Source organism: Ascaphus truei, chromosome 1, assembly GCF_040206685.1.
Source record: "Ascaphus truei isolate aAscTru1 chromosome 1, aAscTru1.hap1, whole genome shotgun sequence".
Taxonomy (NCBI): Eukaryota; Metazoa; Chordata; class Amphibia; order Anura; family Ascaphidae; genus Ascaphus; species Ascaphus truei.
The window spans coordinates 372,721,420-372,743,643 of record NC_134483.1 but is presented as its reverse complement, the minus strand read 5'-3'; the positions used below and the strand labels follow the sequence as shown (position 1 = coordinate 372,743,643).

At 41.5% G+C, this 22,224-nt stretch overlaps 1 protein-coding gene across 6 annotated transcripts in view; it reads left to right on the top strand.

The window, feature by feature from the left end:
- STOX2 (storkhead box 2) overlaps window positions 1-22,224 on the top strand; it is a 264,051-nt gene that overhangs the window by 167,827 nt on the left and 74,000 nt on the right. The window contains exon 1 of one of the 6 annotated variants that reach the window (XM_075610558.1): window positions 17,768-17,903. The exons of 3 other annotated variants lie outside the window; for them this stretch is intronic. Coding sequence is in view for 1 of the 3 variants with exons in the window: in XM_075610548.1 (XP_075466663.1) it covers window positions 19,274-19,298 (25 nt within the window). In the remaining 2 variants the exon portion in view is untranslated. Of the gene's footprint in view, window positions 1-17,767; window positions 17,904-18,879; window positions 18,933-18,990; window positions 19,299-22,224 lie in introns of those variants that run through there. 2 more of the 6 variants (XM_075610567.1, XM_075610548.1) reach the window with 2 other exon arrangements.

Genomic DNA, 22,224 nt, shown 5'->3' with positions numbered 1-22,224 from the left:
GGGTTTTCTCTGCAATGGCAGTGTAGAGGGATTTGCTGTGTGAGGCTGTTTTAAAGCATGTTCTGGGTATAACTAAACCGTTCACGCTCGGACGTCACACCAATCCACAAGCTTTGTGACTGGTCTAAAATGTTAACCTACTGTATACTAAAACATGATGCATCTTATTTTTGTGTTAAACAGCGAGCTTTGCATAGGGTTTGTCAGGCACAATCACCTGCCTTTTGGTGCTTACAATGTACTGAGCATTTAACTAGATTCACAGACTCCAAAGGCAATGACATTCTCGCTGTTCTGCCCTTAATAGCAGACCCGTTTTAAAGATGATTGATGCCTTTACAAAAACAGACAATTAGTATTTGTAATACATTTGTCAAAGTTGTTTTAATCTTGGTCAACTGGAACTTGTTTGCTGTTAGCATATGGTTTCATTTAGTATTGAACAGGATTTGTCCTTCGCGCGTCCATTCCGCGACCCCGGCTTGTTCAGACTAATTGCGAGGAGGACTCTTGATGTTAACCTTCATTTTGCTTCTTATAGCCCCTGGTGAAACGAAAAGCTTGATTTTCAAAGGTACACATGCTTGTCACCAGGGTGATTGATTGCATTTGTTTAAGGAAGGCAACTACACTGTTGAATTTTTCTTTTACAGCTAAGTGGGATTGTCTATTTAAGCACAAATTATTTATTTTACACTGCGGAAAACAAAAAACACTGGATTATTTCGCTTCAAAGGGTGGACCAGGAGAACGTCACGGGTGTGCATCACAGCTCTGCGATGCCATCCTCACATCTAATGGTCACACTCAGAAACCCTGTAGCATCAAAGACTGCACAGAGAAAGGCTACTGGCAGAAACCCTGTAGCATGAAACACTGCACAGAGAAAGGCTACTGGCAGAAACCCTGTAGCATGAAACACTGCACAGAGAAAGGCTACTGGCAGAAACCCTGTAGCATGAAACACTGCACAGAGAAAGGCTACTTGCAGAAACCCTGTAGCATGAAACACTGCACAGAGAAAGGCTACTTGCAGAAACCCTGTAGCATCAAACACTGCACAGAGAAAGGCTACTTGCAGAAACCCTGTAGCATCAAACACTGCACAGAGAAAGGCTACTTGCAGAAACCCTGTAGCATGAAACACTGCACAGAGAAAGGCTACTTGCAGAAACCCTGTAGCATGAAACACTGCACAGAGAAAGGCTACTTGCAGAAACCCTGTAGCATGAAACACTGCACAGAGAAAGGCTACTGGCAGAAACCCTGTAGCATGAAACACTGCACAGAGAAAGGCTACTTGCAGAAACCCTGTAGCATGAAACACTGCACAGAGAAAGGCTACTTGCAGAAACCCTGTAGCATGAAACACTGCACAGAGAAAGGCTACTTGCAGAAACCCTGTAGCATGAAACACTGCACAGAGAAAGGCTACTTGCAGAAACCCTGTAGCATCAAACACTGCACAGAGAAAGGCTACTTGCAGAAACCCGTGTTCTGGGAGAGTTCTGAAATAAATGATGCGGATCCTGCAGTCAGATTTGCAATGTAGTGAAAAACTCAATGACCACGTTCGCGTTCTAAATATAGGAAGCAAGTATAGCACTGAAATTAATATTTTATTGCTCTAGTATTCTCTCCTCGGATTACACAGTAGTGTAATTAATACGAGCGTTTGCTGTTACGTGTGCATTTCCCCCATTTTTATGCACTTGCCAGTTGTGCATAGACTTCCATTGAATTACTTTTAACACCACACAAGCTTGCCTTGTCACTTAACCCTCTGAGTCCTTGGGAGTGATCACGTGTTTGCAATGACGCGAATGGAAGAGTCGTCGTCCCCGCTAATATTTATCTTCCAGTCAGATTGCGTTAAGCGCACATGACATGGTAGCTATGTCATGTGACACGAAAAAAGGTTAACTGTTAATTACGTTTTTGTTGCAAACCCTTAGTACAATTATAGGTAATTTGTTTCATCCCTATATCCCTATGCCAGTGGTTTCCAACCTTTTTTTGGTTAGGGATACATTTGAGTCCATTGGTTACAGATGTGGGGTTTTTAACCTTTTTTTTTTTTTTTTAAGGAACCCTATAAAATTTTGTGGAACATCAGCCCTCTAATAAAGCGTCTGAGATCAGATGCATTGTAAGGAACCCCAACCCTCTCTAATAGTGCGCCTGAGATCAGATGCATTGTAAGGAACCCCAACCCTCTCTAATAGTGCGCCTGAGATCAGATGCATTGTAAGGAACCCCAACCCTCTCTAATAGTGCGCCTGAGATCAGATGCATTGTAAGGAACCCCAACCCTCTCTAATAGTGCGCCTGAGATCAGATGCATTGTAAGGAACCCCAACCCTCTCTAATAGTGCGTCTGAGATCAGATGCATTGTAAGGAACCCCAACCCTCTCTAATAGTGCGCCTGAGATCAGATGCATTGTAAGGAACCCCAACCCTCTCTAATAGTGCGCCTGAGATCAGATGCATTGTAAATTCTTCTATATTTGGTTCAATTTTCAAATTACTTAAAATTTTCAGGGAACCCTATAAGGATGCTCGGGAACCCTGGCTGAAATATACAGGACTAGACCTTTTGAATGGAAAAGGAAACAAACAGAGCCAATTACACTGAAAGGAGCAGACTCATGCACCCAACTTTATCATATACTTGTTATGATGACTCGGTGTTTTAACTAGCAGATCTTTCGTTATTTGTATCTGTTTACACGTTTGCAGGTGTACAATGTTTCTTTTACGTCAGAAGAAGGTACAGGGACGAGTCGTGCATTAGCGAATACTTCGTTTATGATTCCTAATGAGAAATCTAACAGAGAGAAAATCGTGGCCCATATTTACTTAGGAGTGTTACTCCATAGGAAATCTCCCAGCAGGGCTTAGAAAATATTTTCCCTTACGGCTTTTTCAAGGACTTTCAGGTGTCTTCCAGAACTGAAGTAGTCCTATGGAGTAGCACTTCTTAGAAAATTGGGCCCTATATATTTTGTAAGACTGCTGTCATTTTCTGTGCTTTCCAAAATATTTCAGTAGAGAGTCTGCAGAATTTCTGTCCCAGGATGAAATAATATTCTCTCTGATGAAGAATTTGCAAGTGTAATATAAATTTGGTTTCGTGAATAAAATCTAGCCCCATATTTACCAAGCAGTACTATTGCATAAACACCGGTAGACACCTTGTGGTCCCTTTAACCCATTCAGTGCCGGCATGCCCTGCCACCTCCGTGGCCACGCACCCTCCAGCGCTCACACGAACACTGTCCTGAGCGCTTCATGCTTCTGTTCCGTCCCCCGAAAATGAGCAAACCATGATTGACGTACTTCACGAGGGCCCCCTTAATATGACATATGTAGCATGTCTAATCTGTAGGGCATTGAAGGGGTTCGGTGAATTGGCCATAATGTGGCTTCTGGAGCCAGACGGTTCGTTCTTCGTCACACGGTAGTAAAAGGAGAGTATGTTCCCTATTGTATTGGTTTTGGTGAAATGTATTTGTAATAGTGGGGTGAGCCGCTATAATTAACTGTGACAGGAGCTCCTATATAGTTTTTAAGTCCTCATTCTGTGAGGAGAACTATTTGTGGCGAAACATGAGATTTAGGCTGCGTCCATAGATGGACCAGCCGTGCTGAGGCGTGCGGACGCTCCGCGCTGAGCCCCTGCATCCTCAATGAGGATGCCTTGAGAGGGGGCTCACGCGAGCGTCCGCAGGCGTGCTGAGGCTTTGGAGTTTTCAGCCGAGCGCCAAGCTGTTTTTCAGCGCGCTGTCGGCTGAAAACCTCCAATCACTGCACAGCAGCGTCAACGTCAGCGTGACGTCGGCGCCGTGACATTGACGTCAGTGCGTCGCGGGCGATTGGCCCATCGACGTCACTGCCCCGCCTCCAACCACCTCCCCCCGGCTCCCTTCACGCACGCTGGCTCGTCTGCAAGTCCGTGCAATCGCGCTGACTGGAACAGGCGAGCCTCAGCGTTAGCGCGCCTCCGCTCTTCCCACCCCTCTATGGCCCGGGCCTAAGGTGTAATTCATACCACCAAAAAAATGTTTTACTTGTTTTTTTTGGCTCTGTCATTAACTTGTTTTGAACGTTTCAATATGTTACTACTGTAACTTGGTTTAATCAGGTTTTTTCATAATGTATGACGCACGCGACGTCATTTGACGCCGGATTAAAGGTAAGGGCAGGGGGGACGCAACATTGGGAGATAGCAGGCAGGGGTGGGGGGGGGGGCGCAGCGCAGAAAGTTTGTGCACCCCTGCGGTAGAGTATTTAATAATTTGGCAACCAGACTAATATTTCTGGTAGTGTACACTGTATTGTACTTGTGTAGCACCAGCCACTTATGCAGTGCTGTACAGAGATATTTATGCAAAACAATAATGCAAGTAAAAATACAACGAAGTGCCTGTTACACGAAAGACAACATTGGGGGGAGGACTGCTTGGGACAGCTTGCAATCTTCACATTTTTTACACTTCCCAACTGTAAATATAACCCACAATTGGAAGGGTTCTGCGACGTGAAAGGCAAGTTGGGCATTAACGTTTATAAGATGGAAAAATGACAATGGGTCAAGAATTTTTTTTTTCATAATCTAAATCTGTAGTGCAAATTCCTCTGGGAGAATAAACTATGGTGGGATTTAGTTTATCTTGATTATTTGAGGGGGGAGCGAGATGCAGCATGGGGGGGCAGAGAGATGCAGCATGAGGGGGAGAGAGAAGCAGCATGGGGGGAGAGAGAGGCAGCATAGGGGGAGAATGGGGGGGAGAGAGAGGCAGCATGGGAGGGAGAGAAGCAGAATGGGGGGGAGAGAGAGGCAGCATGGGGGGGGGAGAGAGGCAGCATGGGGCAGCAAGCTTTCAGAAAAAAAACACTATCAAATCTTTTACAGATCACATGCACACATCCTATTGATGAATGGACTAATAGTGTAGAAGTCATTTTGTGTAACTGTTCTCTTTGTTGTGGGGTTACAAAAAGTTGCCAGACCAAGTACCAATTAAAAATGTGTTGCAAAGACTACAACCCAGATAGAAAATGCCAAGCTTTCCCAATGCTATACTTTAGCTTTAGCCAATAATTTTGCTCAATGAGCAGCTTTTATAAAAATGAGATCCCTATTCACAGCTTGTCACAGTCGATCAGTTACCGCAGCTGATTTTTTGTTGTTGTTATTGGCCAGTTCCCAGCAGCTCGGGGCTTCCCCTCCCCGCATCATACTGTTTTCGTCTTCCTTTGACTGCTCCAATTGCGGCAGGGCTATCCTTGCTATCATCATGCATAGCGGAACACATTGTGCTCTGTCTTCCTATCTCCTTGCTTGCAGAACACATATGGTGACAGAGAAATGTAATCATGTATGAACCCTTTTTGCAGAGGTTATCATTAAATCGTCTCAATAATTCAACTTTATTTTACCTAAAAGGTACAGTTCCATTTACTAGACAAAAATGATATACTGTATTACCAGAATGCCCTCCTACTGTCTCTGTACGTTCTTCCTACCAACAAATTCGATGGTAAGCTCTTCGGAGCAGGGACTCCTTTTTCCTAAATGTTACTTTTATGCCTGAAGCACTTCTCCCCTTTGTGTTATTTGTATTGTTTGTTATTTATATGATTGTCACATATATTACTGCTGCGAAGCGCCATGTACATTAATGGCGCTATATAAACAAAACCCCGCAAGCTCTTTTTGGGAACCCCTGAGCACCCACAAAAATATATATGTATATATGTCAAAATAGAGTGCTATGGAGCGTGGCATATGTATACAACAGACGACAGAGAAGCCCAATGCTACATCCAACATGACAAAAATACATAGTAAAATACTTATATATTCTCTTGAAAAAGGGTCATTTAGTTTAACCCTTTGGCCAAAGCGTTGTAAGCTTGCGAGCCACGACAAGGCTATATAAATAAAGACATATATGACAGGATGTAATTCATTGGGCTATCTTAGAGATATGTAATCACCCATTAAAGTTAATTCACTAAATATATGAGTGTCACCAAAAATTCTAAACCATTTTAGTTTTTAGGATGATCACTGTATCAGGAAACTTTATGAATGCTATTTCCTCTTCCATAATCCCACGCTTTTCTCATTTTTACGGTTTATTCGCTTCTCCTTCCAAGTGATGGGAGTGACATCATCAGACGTCTTCATCACATCTTTGTTCGATTTGTGATTGGTTTCTGCCATGTTGCTGGATCCCAAGCGACAGGGCTTTCCCCCACTTAGGTTGGTCTTGGAATGTTTAGCAGAGGCCTGCAGGAATGTAGGAGTGATGCCCGTTGAATTATTTATTTGGAGTGCAGGAGGTTGTTCCTTTAAAGTGAACCTTTTACTTTGCGTCTTAAGGAGGAAAAAAGTTTTTCTTTAAAAACCAAAAACATTAATTTGTTATCCAGTTATTGTCTGCAATAACCCATCTGAATTATGACTGCATCATAATTTGATACAATAGGGCTAAGGGAAAACACCAATTTGCCCGTGAACATGTAGGTCTTCGTATGTAATAGAATAGAATATTGTAAACGCTCCCAAATATCAGGGAAACATTAAGGGCTCTATTTATTAGATGCAAAACCAGGGCAAATATCAGCACCGTAGAAAAGCCCATTGAAAGCAATTTCGGCTTTTCCCTAAAAAATAAATCTGGTGCAATTCTTATGCACGGTCTTTATCACAGTTTTGTAGGAATGAGATTTTAGTACGGTAATTAACCCCCTTAAAACTTTCAAAATATTAAAATAAGTGCATACTGATTTCATTTTGAATTTACATATGAAATCTTTTCCTCGTTCTAGACATTGACTGCTGCACCTGTAACCATTTTCACTATTGGTGTCTTTTAAACATTCAGTTTAACTTGCTAACCTACGGTATACTGTAGTCGATATGCAGAAAACGAATCTGCACCAGAGACATTATGTAAGGCAGTGCAGTACCCAATACCCAAGTAAAGGGAAACTTGGATGGTACAATTCAGCCGACCTCTGAACAAATAACAATAATAAGGAATAAATCCCCAAAGAAGGGAATAGAATGGTCTTGCAGTACAGCGGATGCACTCAAGGTAGAATAAAAATACATATATATTTCTATTTATTATATGTGCATAGTAGCAAAAAAGACACACAATACACCGAAATAATACAATTGAAACAAATCTAGAACCAAAACACAATATATAAAATCAATTAAAAAAACATACGAGCAAAACTCTACCTATAATTTTAAAAGCGCTCTAAACAAGATAAAGTGCATTAATGTGATTTACTAGAGGAAAATGAAACAATCACAAGGATCTATACCAGAATCCTAACCAGGTACCCGGATGTAGCCATTCGAGAATGGTAATGCAACAGGGAAACACACTATATCATCCAATGCATATAAATCAAAAATGAAAGAAGAGCGGCGGAGGGAGGTGAACAAGAAGAAATATTTGTAAGTCGCCAATCCTAAATCTGTGTCCATACTACTTTGCCACTTATCTGTCCATATCTGCTTTAGTGTTCTCTGGTTCTCAGAGCTCCACATGTTGTTTGTTACATCTGCGTATTCATGGCGTAGTCTGAATAGGAGCAGGAAGAGGCGCCCATCGGGAAACACCCAGCATACATTTCATCTGCTTCGTCCGGTCATGTATGTGACACGTTAAGCGCCAGTATTTAAATGATTCCAAGAATGACGTCATAATCCGAACAAATAGGAAATGAATGAATGAAAAGACGGTATGAGCAAATAGCAATACATATGGTATCCAATGTTATAAAGACAATACACGCCAGAGCTAAAGAGCAGTAATTATTTCCCCAAGAAACCCAAAAAGTTTAACACATTAAGACCCAGTGGGGCCACCGAGTCATTATTACAGATTCACCTACATTCCCTGCACAGTAAATGCTATTTGACATCACCTCCTCTGCCTCCCAGATGAACCCTTTCAATACCAAAATCAATCATCCCAAATGGTTTGTCCAAAAAGTGTGTATCTACTGTACACTTGTGATCATTTTTCTTTTCAAAAGATCTTTCTGTGCATTCTGAATGCTATTTACATGTTCTAATATCCTTCGTCGTAATTCCCTGGAGGTCATAACCACATAAGTAAATTGACATTGGCAAATTATTGCATAAATAACTCCTTTTAGTAAGGCAGTTGACATAAGCACGGATAGAAAAGTCTCTATCCTGAGTGCTGTTTTGAAAGGTTCTTTTTGGGATGCATAAAGGCTTTACACGAACCACATGGCTATGAACCCTCTGCCTTAGGGACATCATTTTTATAGGGACTGGATTAGAAATGACTTCTAACCAGTCTATCGCTAATATTTTTGGTCATTTAGTGGTCATGTTGACCTTGGAACCAATAACTTCACATATACAGTACTTATCACTGGGCAGAACAAGCCAGTGTTTTTGTAAGGCTGATCTCAATTGACCCCATTGTGCATTATATTTAGTAATGAATCTTGTTGGCTGCTGGATATTACTCAAGTAATTTTATGGGTCCAGAGACCAATCATTTCTCATGGTCATTCAATTTAGCTCTCTCAAAGCCTTTCTTGGCAACATTTTTATTGTATCCCCTCTCCACAAAGTTGGCAGTAAGCTCCTGTGATCTACTCTGGAAGGTCTCAAATTTGGAGCAATTCCATCTAACTCTGAAATATTGTCCAAACAGGATTCCCTTCAAAAGTGCGTGTGGATGCGAGCTTGTACAATGCAAGCATTAGTAGCCATCTCTTTACGAAACAAGTCTGTCTCGATGTTACCATCATTTGACACACTAACTCACAGATCCAAAAAATAGATATTAGTGGTAGACACTCGATGAAACCCAATTACACCCCACCCCCCGGAGCTGCTTCAAAAAAAGAAATCATCTATGAAGCAAATTCGGCCAATGAGGGTGAACCTGCCAGGTGATGTCATGGCTGCGCCGCCCCCCCCACCCCCGTCACTCCCCCATCATGCCCTCCCCCCCCCCCGTCTTTCCCCATGCAGCTCACTGCAGACTGGGGAACTCGCCTGCACCCGCCAGCGAGGCCGTGGCCTATTAGAGATCTTAAATGAAAGACATAACGCAAGAACATAGAAGGCTGGATGAACAGATGTTTTGACTCCTATCTCTATGCCACCTGCATATTCACCGAGGAAGCAGGTATCCTGTGACACACGTTGGGCTGTTAAATGTCCAGAACGGGACTTTTGAAGAAGTGGCAGCTTGGACAGACGATCAGTCTTCTCCTTCATCCAACAACACTGGAGGTGATGCCGTGAGGAGGAACGTACACGACGAAAGGAGAGGAGAGTCAGATGTCTATTCCTCCAGCCTGCGGGCTCCAACGCCTTGTTAACTCTGATGTTTGTGAGTGTCACAGCTCTATTTTTACTACATAAAATCTCTATGGAATGATGCTATGTTCCTTCTTTACGTCTTTCATTTAACATCTCTAAAGAAGACTTGTGGTTGGCTAATGAGCTTGATGTTTACTCTACTTCGTGAGTGCATCCATTATCCACTTTTCTACCAGCATTTAAAAGATTTGTGCATATTGCACAATTTGTGTGTTTTTTTTGTTTATCCCCTATATTGTTCCTGGGAGTTGCGCTCCAGCTCTTGTCCATGGATTTTGATGTTTTTGTATGTTTTTTTAATTGTGTATATATACTGTGTGTTGGTTATAGTTTTCTTTAAATTGAATTATTTTGGTGTTTTGAGGGTCTTTTTTGCTACTATGTACTTGTAAAAGAAATATATATTTTCCCCCTATACTGTGGTTGAGTAAAGTGGATGTACTTTAAGGTCGCGTCCATAGTGTGAGCAACAGCGCGTAATGCAAACAAAATTCAGCAGCTCTATGCCAGCGGCCATAGTGTGCGCGATTTAGAGCACTTGCAGAATTTTGAGCCAACAAACTTTTTTGTTTTTTCGCGTCATATGAGCGGTTCAGCCAATGAGGGCGAACCAGCCTGGTGACGTCTCCGCCACGCCTCCCTGTCGCGAGCGATCTGAAGTCCACAGATCACTCGGTCGACACGCGTGGCGCCATGTGCTCCATCGCACGCCTGCACTATGTACCTAGCCTAACAGTATGTAGTTTCATCATTTATCTTTTGCTTTGCAAATTGATTCCAAAATGCCTACCTTAGACTGTAAAGAACTCAATAACGGCTAAAGAATGTACAATCCACACCGTTTCTGTAACAGATCCAACCAAAGTGGCAGTAATCATGGTGAGTTAGAACCGTTTCTGTAACAGATCCAAAGTGGCAGTAATCATGGTGAGTTAGAACAGTTTTTTGGAAAATGTTAAATATGTTTACTCAAACAATATTTTACATTGCAATGAAAATACCACACAGTATCTATCTGTCTGGTATAGCGCATACACTGAGCGAACCCTGCTCTATTACAGTCATGTAATAAAGTGTAGTTTATGCTACCAGGCAGTGCTTGGTGATAAATTAGGAAAAGGGGGGGGGGGGTTGACAGACAAATAATTAGATTACAAATTCCTGTTAATACATACTTTTGTCAAAAATGTGAAAATCAAATCTTTCCTTAAACGAATGTAAAAGCAATGTGGCTGCTTTTGTTTATAAGGAAATAGATCATACTTCCCTATTCTTTGGAGATTCTGAATGGGGGGGAGTGTTTACAGTCAACCCAACCAGAATGCCAATAAAGTTAGGTGGGGAGAGGGGAGTTTGCCTGTGCAAAGTCTTGTTGAACACAGTGACATCACACAGGGAGCAGCCAGAGGAAAACCCAAACCTCCGCTCGCCATGTTTACAAACGAATTTTTTTTTGAAATACTTGTAGGTGTTACATATTGGTAAAGAAGAGAATAAATCACCCAGATTTAACCCCTTAAACATGTGGCATTAGCTCACTTTAATCCGAGGAGGCACTGCCCCTTTAGCAAGTTGAGCAAAGGCAGCAGGTATACTGCAGATTTAAATCCACTCATTTCTCAAGTTACTTGGTTTATAATAATTTTTGGGGAAATGGTACATTCCTATTAGTTATACTGTACTTCCCGTATTGGAAAAGAAATACACAGATCCGGCATTCCTCCCAAATTGACTCTATTAGTGAAATTCTACATTTTGATCCTCAGTCTTATAACAAAGGAGCCGTTTAGTTGCATCTTTTGATCAAACAATTATTCACGCCCGCTAACCCCGTCAATGTAAACTCCATTTCAGCAGCTACCTACCTACACTAAGTGTACACCATGTCTTATTGTCCTGGTTGCTAAACTTAGTGAGATATGTGAAAGTGCCTAAAGGGGTTAAATGAATGAAGCATAATGAGTTCTGTGATTCAGTGCAATGCAAAACTGTAAATAGCCAGAAAAAAGGTTCCCTTAGCTTTATGAAGGACACTTGTGGGTACACAAGTTGCTTAATGAAAGGATACTGCCTCCCCCCTCCCCCCCCTGTAGTTGCTAATTGGAGAATTGGCAAGGGGCTCTGAAGCGGAAAGGAGGGGCCAGACACCTCCAAATAACTATTTAACCAAACAGATTTAGGTGAGCTCAGACCAACCCCATTAATGGAATGTATCAGTAACACTATATCATTTAATTCCTTTATGTAGTATGCGGCAGGAAAATAATCGGCCTTACATTTATGGAAACAAATACATACATCCTGCACTCCGAAATTGGCTGTTCACGGCGGGGAACTCTCCCCGGTGACACCTAGCCATGCCAGCCTGTGCTTAACCCTTTGAGCGCTGGAGGGGCCTCCGGCACTCGCCATTCCATGACCGCTTCTCTGATCCGTCTGATCACGGATGACGGGAGGGGAAGAATCCCTCTGTTCCATTGAGCTGCAGAACGCGATCGCCCCTAGAAATATAAGTCGAATTATAACGTAGCTACTACATCATGGGGCCCCTGGAGTGCCGGACACTATGACATTACTGCGGCTAAAGGGGCAGACCTTGGTACTCATTATTATTATTTTTTTAATCTTTGTTCTCATGTTCCTTTGAATGTCATATTTTCATTTTTATATGGATGTTGCAATTCAGAGATATCTGCCTCTCTGCTGAAATAATTAGCCATTTCCCGCATAAACGTCAATGGGATGAAGTTCTCTAGTGATAAACGCTTTTTTTAGTTTAGGATTTTTGAATCTACAAAAAAAAACACAGCTTTTCTTGTCGGTATATATATATATATATTTATATATATATAAACCGTCCCTACGCGTTTCTTCCGCCTTTGCGGATTTCATCAGGGGATTTGTCTTGTGTATATATATATATACATATTTTTGAATCTACAAAAAAAAACACAGCTTTTCTTGTCGGTATATATATATATATATACCGACAAGAAAAGCTGTGGTTTTTTTTGTAGATTCAAAAATATGTATATATATATACAAGACAAATCCCCTGATGAAATCCGCAAAGGCGGAAGAAACGCGTAGGGACGGTTTGCATTGCAACTACGGTGGCTGACCTGCCTTCGACACCAGAGAGAGACACAGTAACCACAAGGAAAGTCCTTCCGGTATCCAGTACCACATGCGTGGGAGTAATGGCGGACGCACGCTGCTGAGAAGCTCCTGACGGATGATAATCTATACACCTTGGAGAAAACGGCGTTCTCAACTACTGGGTCTCGAACTGATCGTGAGATTGCAGAGCGGAGGTGACTGTGGAGTCTTCGATTGGTGCATGGGCAGGTCCCATAAAATGCTTATTTTAATCAGACAAATTGTAAGTGTGCATTTGTCTTGTCCATGATTTATTAAAATGTTCATCTGATTTTACACAAGGATCGGGCGCTTTTTCTCTTTTCTTTTTCTAATATATATATATATATATATATATATATATATATATATATATATGTGTATATGTGTATATATATATATATGTGTATATATATATATATGTGTATATATATATATATGTGTATATATATATATATGTGTATATATATATATATGTGTATATATATATATATGTGTATATATATATATATGTGTATATATATATATATGTGTATATATATATATGTGTATATATATATATATGTGTATATATATATGTGTGTATATATTTATATATATATATATATATATATATATATATATATGTGTATATATATATATATATGTGTATATATATATATATATATATATGTGTATATATATATATGTGTATATATATATATATATATATATATATATATGTGTATATATATATATATATATATATATACGTGTAGAGGTATCAGTAAAGTGTTAGCCGAGCTTCAATAATCAAAAAATAAATAGATGATACCGTTCTGTGGCTAACGAAATGCTTTTATTTGTGCGAGCTTTCGAGATACACTGATCTCTTCTTCCGGCGATATTACAATGAATGAAGCAAGCAAAAGCTATACTATAAACAGTGTCTATTGGAATGTTATCTGTGCTGGTACTTCCCCCGGTGTGGATGTGTTTTATGGCTGGAGGTGTCAAAAGGTTCCTGAAAGCAAGTGATGAAAGAGTGTGTATGTGTATCAGGGTGAATTAACATGAATGGAGAGCCCACAGTATATACAGTGCTTTACAAAAGGTGTGTGTGGAGTGGGAGCGGATATAAATGGTGTGGGTGGGTGTGGAAATGTGAGAGTTAGTAGCACAACTAAAAGTGTGTGTGGATACTATGTGGTCCCTATAGGTGTATAGGGATGGAAAAACAAGGAGTATAAGGCCCGGGCCATAGAGGTGTGGGGAGAGCGGAGGCGCGCTAACGCTGAGGCTCGCCTGTTTCAGTCAGCGCGATTGCACGGACTTGCAGACGAGCCAGCGTGCGCGAAGGGAGCCGGGGGGAGGTGGTTGGAGGCGGGGCAGTGACGTCGCTGGGCCAATCGCCCGCAACGCACTGACGTCAATGTCACGGCGCCGACGTCACGGCGCCGTGCCGTTGACGCTGCTGTGCAGTGATTGGAGGTTTTCAGCCGACAGCGCGCTGAAAAACAGCTTGGCGCTCGGCTGAAACCTCCAACGCCTCAGCACGCCTGCGGACGCTCTCGTGAGCCCCCTCTCAAGGCATTGAGGATGCAGGGGCTCAGCGCGGAGCGTCCGCACGCCTCAGCACGGCTGGTCCATCTATGGACGCAGCCTAAGTATGTGTGAGAGACAGCTGTGTGCATACATATTTATTTATTTATTTATAAAATATTTTACCAGGAAGTAATACATTGAGAGTTACCTCTCGTTTTCAAGTATGTCCTGGGCACAGAGTAAAACAAATAATACTTGGTTACAAATACAGTTACATAAATGAACAGGGTATACATTATATACAAGACATTGCGTGCACAGTTAAAGAAAATATATATTATGGGCGTATGAAACAGTTACAGACCAGATTAAAATGTGAGACAACCTTAGATTTGAAAGAACTTAAACTGGTGCTGGATGTGAGAGTCTCTGGTAGACTGTTCCAGTTGTGGGGTGCACGGTAGGAAAAGGAGGAACGGCCGAATCCTTTGTTGAGCCTTGGGACCATGAACAGTCTTTTGGAGTCTGATCTCAGGTGATACGTGCTGCATGTGGTAGGGGTGAGGAGCTTGTTCAGATATAGCACAGTATGTACAGACATGGCCTATAGCGCTCATGGGAAGAGAGTTCACTTGTGTCAGTAATGACTCATAAAATTTCGATCTCTGTTTAGGCCACTGCTAAGTGTCCCGAACAGTTGCATAAATTTGTATTCATGCAACCGTCTCTTTTTCGGTGTTTTAAGATTACCTTTGAGTATGGCAACCCTCAGATCGTTCATCTTATGGCCAGAGTCAGAGAAATGTTCGCCAACAGGACTGTCTCTTGTTCTGCGTGTGATGCTGTGGCGGTGCAGGTTCATTCTCTTGTTTAGCCCCTGCCAGATCTCACCTATGTAGTAGCAGCCCCCTGGGCATTTCATGCACACGATGAGGTACACGACATTACTGGAGGAACAGGTGAACCTTCCTCTGATTTTGTATTCCCGATTCCTGTGTGGTATTTGTATTGTGTCCGCTGTGTAGAGCATTGCACAGGTTTTGCATCTTGGGTCCTGGCATGGTTTTGTCCCGCATTCAGTTGTACTGCTGAATACTTTACTCCTCACCATAATATTCTTGAGATTATGGGGTTGTCTGTATGATAATAAGGGTGCTTCAGGGAAGAAGACCTGTTGCAGTCTTGTATCTTCCTGGAGGATGGGTTGTAGTTTCCTGGCGATCTTGCGTAGGGCTCCTAGGTGTGGGTTATATGTGACCGAAATGTGCGGCTGAAGCGGCTTACTGTGAGGGGCAGCTGGCCCATACCACCTCTGCAATAAAGATGACTTGTTCAACGAGAACCCCATGGTGTGAGTCTGAAATCACTCTCCAGGGGCCATCACCACCAAGATGGAGTTCCTCATCAGGACCATCTCCCGGCGGACGCATAGATCCTGATGAGGTGGAGGCGCTGCACATGATATAGGTAGGACTCGCACCCACTACCTCAGCTGCCTGTCTGGCGTGACATCCCCAAATACCATCATGCGGGAGACTCAGGAGCCCTGTTGCCTACAGGTGCACCACCAGACATGAACATGTAATGAGGACTGGATAGACCACAGGGGCCAATGTGAGATTGGGTGGGTCAAACCAGAGGGAATACCCGTTACATACATATATATACTATACGGTAGAGGTTTCTTGTTGTCTTTGTGTGTGTGTGTGTGTGTGTGTGTGTGTGTGTGTGTGTGTGTGTGTGTGTGTGTGTGTGTGTGTGTGTGTGTGTGTAAAACCCATCCTCATTGCTTCATTTTTGCATAGCCAGTATAACCAACCCACACTGATGAGACCCATTAAGGTCGAAACGGCTGTCTGTGGGTGGGTTTACTGGCTATGCATCTTAACCCTGGCTGTGCTCAAAGCTGTGACCATGCAACAAGCTTAAGCCTATAGGGAACCATGTTAAAATGGTTTTGAAGCAAAAGGTGGCACTGTGTGCTCATTTGCATGTCATTTCCCAGAATCCCTTGCTGCAGAGGAAGTGCTGTGTGCTGGGTGATAATGGTGAAAGACAGGGTTGCAGACCTGTCTAAGACATGCAAATGAGCATACAGTAATATTTCCATTTGATATATATATATATATATATATATATATATATATATCAAAAACTAATAGACCATACCATTCTGTGGCTAACAAAATGCATTTATTTGAATGTGTATATATATATATGTATGTATATATGTAGAGGTATCTGTGCTGTGTTAGCCGAACTTAATAATAAAAAATGAATAGAATATACCGTTCTGTGGCTAACGAAATGCTTTTATTTGTGCGAGCTTTCGAGATACACTGATCTCTTCTTCCGGCGATGTTACAATGGATAAAGCAAGAGAGGTTTTTACTTAAAAACAGTGCATCCTGGAATGTATCTGTGACTGGAACCTATCCCTCCCTCCTGTGCTGTATGCGATTTATTACTTAAGGTGTTAAATGGTCCCTGAATGTTAGTGATGTAAGAGTGTGTGTGTGTAAATATAAATTTATACAGCGCTTTACAAAAGGTGTGTGTGATACCTCTACACTAATTTTTTATATATATATAAATATATATATATATATATATATATATATATATATATATATATATATATATATTCATAGTTTAAATTATAAATATACATATACACACTTTCTTTGCTTTCTTCAGTCTCCTAAAAACCACATGATGTCCCTCAGGTGTCACCTGACCATGTGTTTGAGGTGAAAAAAAGCAACAACAACAAAAAAAACTAGTGTAATTAACAAACTGATGACGATGCCACTCATAAAATTCTCACTTGCTGTTCCCATCCCTCCCCCAAGCTTTCTCCCAGCTGCCTGCTCTGGAACCATCAGTATGAGCTGCTCACACACTGTCTGCCTTCTCTGCTCTGTTTATAGTTCGAAAACATGGGTAAGAAGACATCAGGAAATGTAGCATTTCAAACATCATGAGGCTGGGGAGAGTGCGAACGCTGCACGATTACTAATCCAGCATGTGGGCACGTTTAGAGCGGGAGGTGCACTGCTGCTGTTTTGTTATTTTGCAGCCTGGGGAGCTGTAGCAACAGATTCCATGCGGCCAGGCCCTTCTACATGGCTGTCTGTTCACTGATTGGTTGTAGCAGACGGTTTCTGTTCCTGTAACCCGGTGCTTATGATAAAGCCATCACTTTTGCCCTAGTGACAGTTGATGCTGTGGATCCTAAACGGTCCGCCTGCCCAATTGCCTCATCTTCCAGCTGTGGAAGGGCACGCGCAGGGTTTCCTTTTTTTCAATAGGAATCCTGGTTGTCAGTTTTAAATGGGTTAACCATTTTGTTGTTGTTTTATTTTATTTATTTTTTAAAGTGTGTCTGTGTATTGCATGTGTTTTCCCAGGATGACTGGCTGCAGTGGAAGCACTGTATGCTAAGAGATTATGGGGGAAAGCAGGTTTGCAGACTTGCCTGAGATGTGAATGTGCTCACAAGTAATATTTTTATATGATATGCTTTGTGTATTTATAAACTGCAGTTTACTGATTTTCAAATAACACGTTGTAAGCGACCTTTCTATGTCTATTCAGCAATTGCTTATTTTTATGCCAATAGCTTTATCTTAGTGTTTTTGGTTGTGCAACACATTATTACTATTTTTCTCATAGAAGAAAGCCAAAATCTTTTTTTTTTTTTTTTGTTTTTTTGTTTTTGACTGATAGAATGCATATTACATCATTTTTAAGGACTCGCGGAAAAAAGACATGAATGGAGTATATCTAGGAGAGTTGGATGCATTGCACCTTTGAATAGAAATACATATGATATTAATGGTAAATATGATTCCCTTATTCCGTTTCAAAAGCCTTGTGTTATTGTCATTAGCTACTGTATACGTATAGATGTGTATATGTGCATTGTACTACATGTATAGCAAACTAATCAGGTGTCATTCTGATGCTGCACATGTTCACTATCAGCACTACAGTATGTAAAAATAAATCACTAGCACAGTAGATTCATTTGTTGCATACAAATGATACAATATTACCATTATGTGTGTGTGCAGCATAATAGTGTATTATATACAGTATATTTTTGTATCCGTGTGTGTGTGTGTGAATATTTTAACACATCTAGAGCTATATTAAACAGTGTGGAAATTGTATATGCCCTGTGTACTTAATGACAAAAATCATACCATACATGTTTTATAAATAAAGTATAACACCGTTTACAACATTGTATACATCTATATTTAAATATATTTTTTGTAGATAACGATCTACATTATTTGGAAATATGTATTATGTCAAATGGTAAACTGTATTATTATTATTATTAATTGACATAATCTGTATGTAGATTGTTGCCATGTACACAGGGCAGAGGCAATTCCTGCACTCCAGGGGAGGTTTCATGGCCTTAAAGGAGTTAACCAAAGGACCGTAGCCTATTAACAGTGCTTAGGACAATCGGCTGGGGGAGGTAAGGGGTTAACAATGTTTTATCACAACACAGCACATGCCCTAACCAGGCATCACGTACTTATTGTTCCTATTTGCATCCGACACGGAAGATCATAGAGCTCAATTATTAATCTGCTGAGTGGAGGGGAAAAACAACGAAAAAACCGTAGTACTGTAGGAAGCCCTATGGGGAGCCGCTGGGACATGTTGCCATGCCAACAAGTTCAGCAGCCTGCCAGCCAGCTTGTCAATGGGCAATACTAGGTGGGAGCGTCCAAATGCAGCCTGCTAGCTGCAACGCGATTGGTCACACCTCTGTTGTCTTTGTGTAGCGCAAAGGATGCTGGGTAAGACCCAAAGTGAATGCTCAGTTTGTCTCAAGGCTGCAGTGAGGTAATGCTTTTGAATCTTTTGGGATTACAAGCTCGAACCTCTTAAAAAAAAAAAAAAAAAAAGACTGCAGTGAGAAGCATATTTTGTTTTCCCCATTTGCAGAGTTTTCTACCCTAGCACGTTTTAGGAAGTTTTAAGAGCAGGTTAGGAAGCGTGTAGATGGTAGAAATCGAGAGAAAAGGATCTGAACGTTTTATTTATTTATGTATTTTATTGTAAGTGGGCTTCCTTAAAATAATGCATTTTTGTTTTGTTAACAATGAAGATGCACATTTTCCCCCCTATGTATCATTAACCCATTGGTTGCCAGTGGAGGCTTCCAGCGCTCGTTTTGCCACGCGATGCAGACACACTCTGACAGCAAAGGTATGAAAAGGCTTATTTACGTTGCATTGTCTCGTAGTTTATTGAGCGAAATACTGTAGCTTCGGCGGGATTAATACCACCTTCTCCCTTCCCTTGCAGCTTAGGGGTGTATAACCACAATTAAAAACGGACGTTTACATAGTCTGTGTGGTCCTGAAGGCTTGCACTCTTTTTTTTGAACCACGAGTTGGCTATTAACGGCATGGCTTCTGCGGTAGTTGGTAGTTTCAGTAATCGGGGACAAGTACCACATACTGCTGCAAACCTGCTCTTTGTCATAAATTCCGAACAGCGTTGTTGTTGTTGTTTTTTTTGTTTAAATAACCTGTTTTTTTCCATTTACATCACAATACGATCCCCCAGTGGATTTCTATTTTGGACCAATATTGACCTAAATTTGTATTATTCATGCTTCCTTAACCATTTGGCTGCCTGAGTGGGTTTGCGTTGCATTGCTAGCTTTTCTGGCTGCAAAGGGGTTAAAAATCCACAGTTGAGCTGATCACCATAAGTGGAGAATATCTGCATCATCACGCTCGGTATGAGCACTGACTAACTAAGGAGGCAGCATGTATTGTATGTGATGGCTGTTTTAGGGGGTATTAGGCTGTTAGGCGCCAAAATGAAAAATGATTAAGCCCTTGAGTGCCCCTTGAAGTAGCTTCCATGTTATGGGGGTCTATCTCTCCAGAAACCCCTTGACACAGTTGCTACGTCATGAGCTTGTGGTAGTTTTCTAGAGGAGCGCAGAACGCGGTCTGGCCGGATTGGGAACGGAAGAGAAGATGCCGCCTTCCGTTTGTGTCATTAGTGACTTTGTGATCATGTAACAGCTCCCAAGGCACAATCGCAATATACCCAAGGGCTGTGACACTGGTTCTGCGGTCTCTGGCACTAAAAGGGTTAACCATATTTAGCATGCCAGAGCCAAGGTTAAAAAATCGCAGTATGTTACGCAAGTCTTCATTTTATTAAACCAGTATGAGCAGAGCCCGCCTTACCTTTTGTACCTGTTTGCGTCTGTTCTTACGATATTTGGTGTTTCATTCTGTTCCCCCGTTGTACCGCTCTGCGGAATATCATGGCGCGTTAGACATAAACAATAATGATGACCATAATAATAGGTTGCTTAAATGAAATGCACCCTAAAGCAGAGATGTCGTGTGGATGGGGGGCCCCATGGCTCATTCGGTTCTGCCTTTCTTTTTCTTCTCTCTCAAAGCACTTAGTGATTTGTAGCCCTGTTATTCGAGAGCAAAGAGATCCATAAACAACTGGAGTCGGTTAAGACCTCCCACTGACATGGTTCAGTTGGATATCCTATGTAGTAGCAGAGTGGTAATCAATGAGCAGGCTTCGTATTTCAGCATCATTTTAAAGCAGATTTGCAGGTTTGTTGTACATTAAGTCTCAATAATGTTCCCTTTTTTAGGTTGAAAAATGTTTGCAAATAGTGGATTATTCTCTCAGTGTCTATCTCTCCCCCTCTCCCTCTCTCCCATTTGTGTTAAACATATATTTTGGGGGGTCCATTTAATTCCATATTCCCAATTGTCCCATACCCAGCCCACTAATGAAAGCCACAGCATTTCATGTATTTATATTTTAGCTCTGCTTCCTTGTGAGAAGGAAAAGGGAGACTTTGCAGAATCCAAGAAGGATTCAGCTGCTACAGCAGTGTTTCTTCAAGAGGGGTTTCCAGCAATTTTTAGGTAATTTGAAAATCGTTCCAAATACAGAAGAATTTACAATGCATCTGATCTCAGACTCTATTAGAGAGGGTTGGAGTTCCTTACAATGCATCTAATCTCAGACACGCTATTAGAGAGGGTTGGGGTCCTTACAATGCATCTGATCTCAGACGCGCTATTAGAGAGGGTTGGGGTTCCTTACAATGCATCTGATCTCAGATGCGTTATTAGAGAGTGTTTGGGTTCCTCAGAATTTCACAATATAATTATAGGGTTCCTTAACCAAAAAAGGTTAAAACCCCCCACTGTGCTAGAGCCTAAATTTCCATAGCCATATAGTCTCTGCCATAGAATGGAATGTACTTGTAGTCACTAAAGACCGTACTCGAATACCCCAATGTTAAAATCTTTAAAAATGGTTTTAAAAGTATTGATTGTTCCCAAAAATGTATGTAAAATATGGTGTGGAACATATGATATATACTGAGGGTTCTTATCTTCATTCCAATACATTTTCTTGCCTGTCTTTTGTGAATGAGAAACTTTAATCCCTTTGTTTGCAGAAGGGCTGACAATACACTACAGTTCTACCTGCCAACAATTGGAGGTCTGAACCCTTTTGCTGCCATACCAATGCGTGGCAGACACGCCGGGCAGCGCAAGGGTTAAAGACGAGTCCCCATCATCAAGGTCTTGTGTCGTAGAACTGCGTCAGTCGTATCTGTCTTTTATCACCGTTCTAGCCCTGTCCAAAAGCTTTGCCCTGTGTACAAAGTATGTGCCACTGGTCTTGTTCAGGCTTGAGTTTTCCACACATTGGGGCATGTGCAAAAATCGGGAGGTATCCTGGTTTCTGTCCTGCTCCTCCACTGGATGTTGCAGCAGTGAAGGAGGAAACAGAGGTCAAAGCCGTCCTGGCAAATCACACATATTGTAGTCTCTGTGTGACTTGGAGTCTGTCTCACTGATTTATTTATTTTTAGCATAAGTGGCATCATACAGTATATTTTAGAGGTTCCTCACTGATAATTTTCAGTGCTTTATCATGAAAAAATTTATGTTTTTGATGTGTACCCTAAAATGTCACTGATTTCAGGCTTTGGAGGTTTGCATCTCTGTGTTCTTTTCTAAAATTGTAGGCCCAGGATTAGTACAAGTCCTAACACCGTTTAGCTTCACTACTAATAAGGGGATTTTAGGATTAGCATAAAAACACAAGCTAAGCACATTTTATC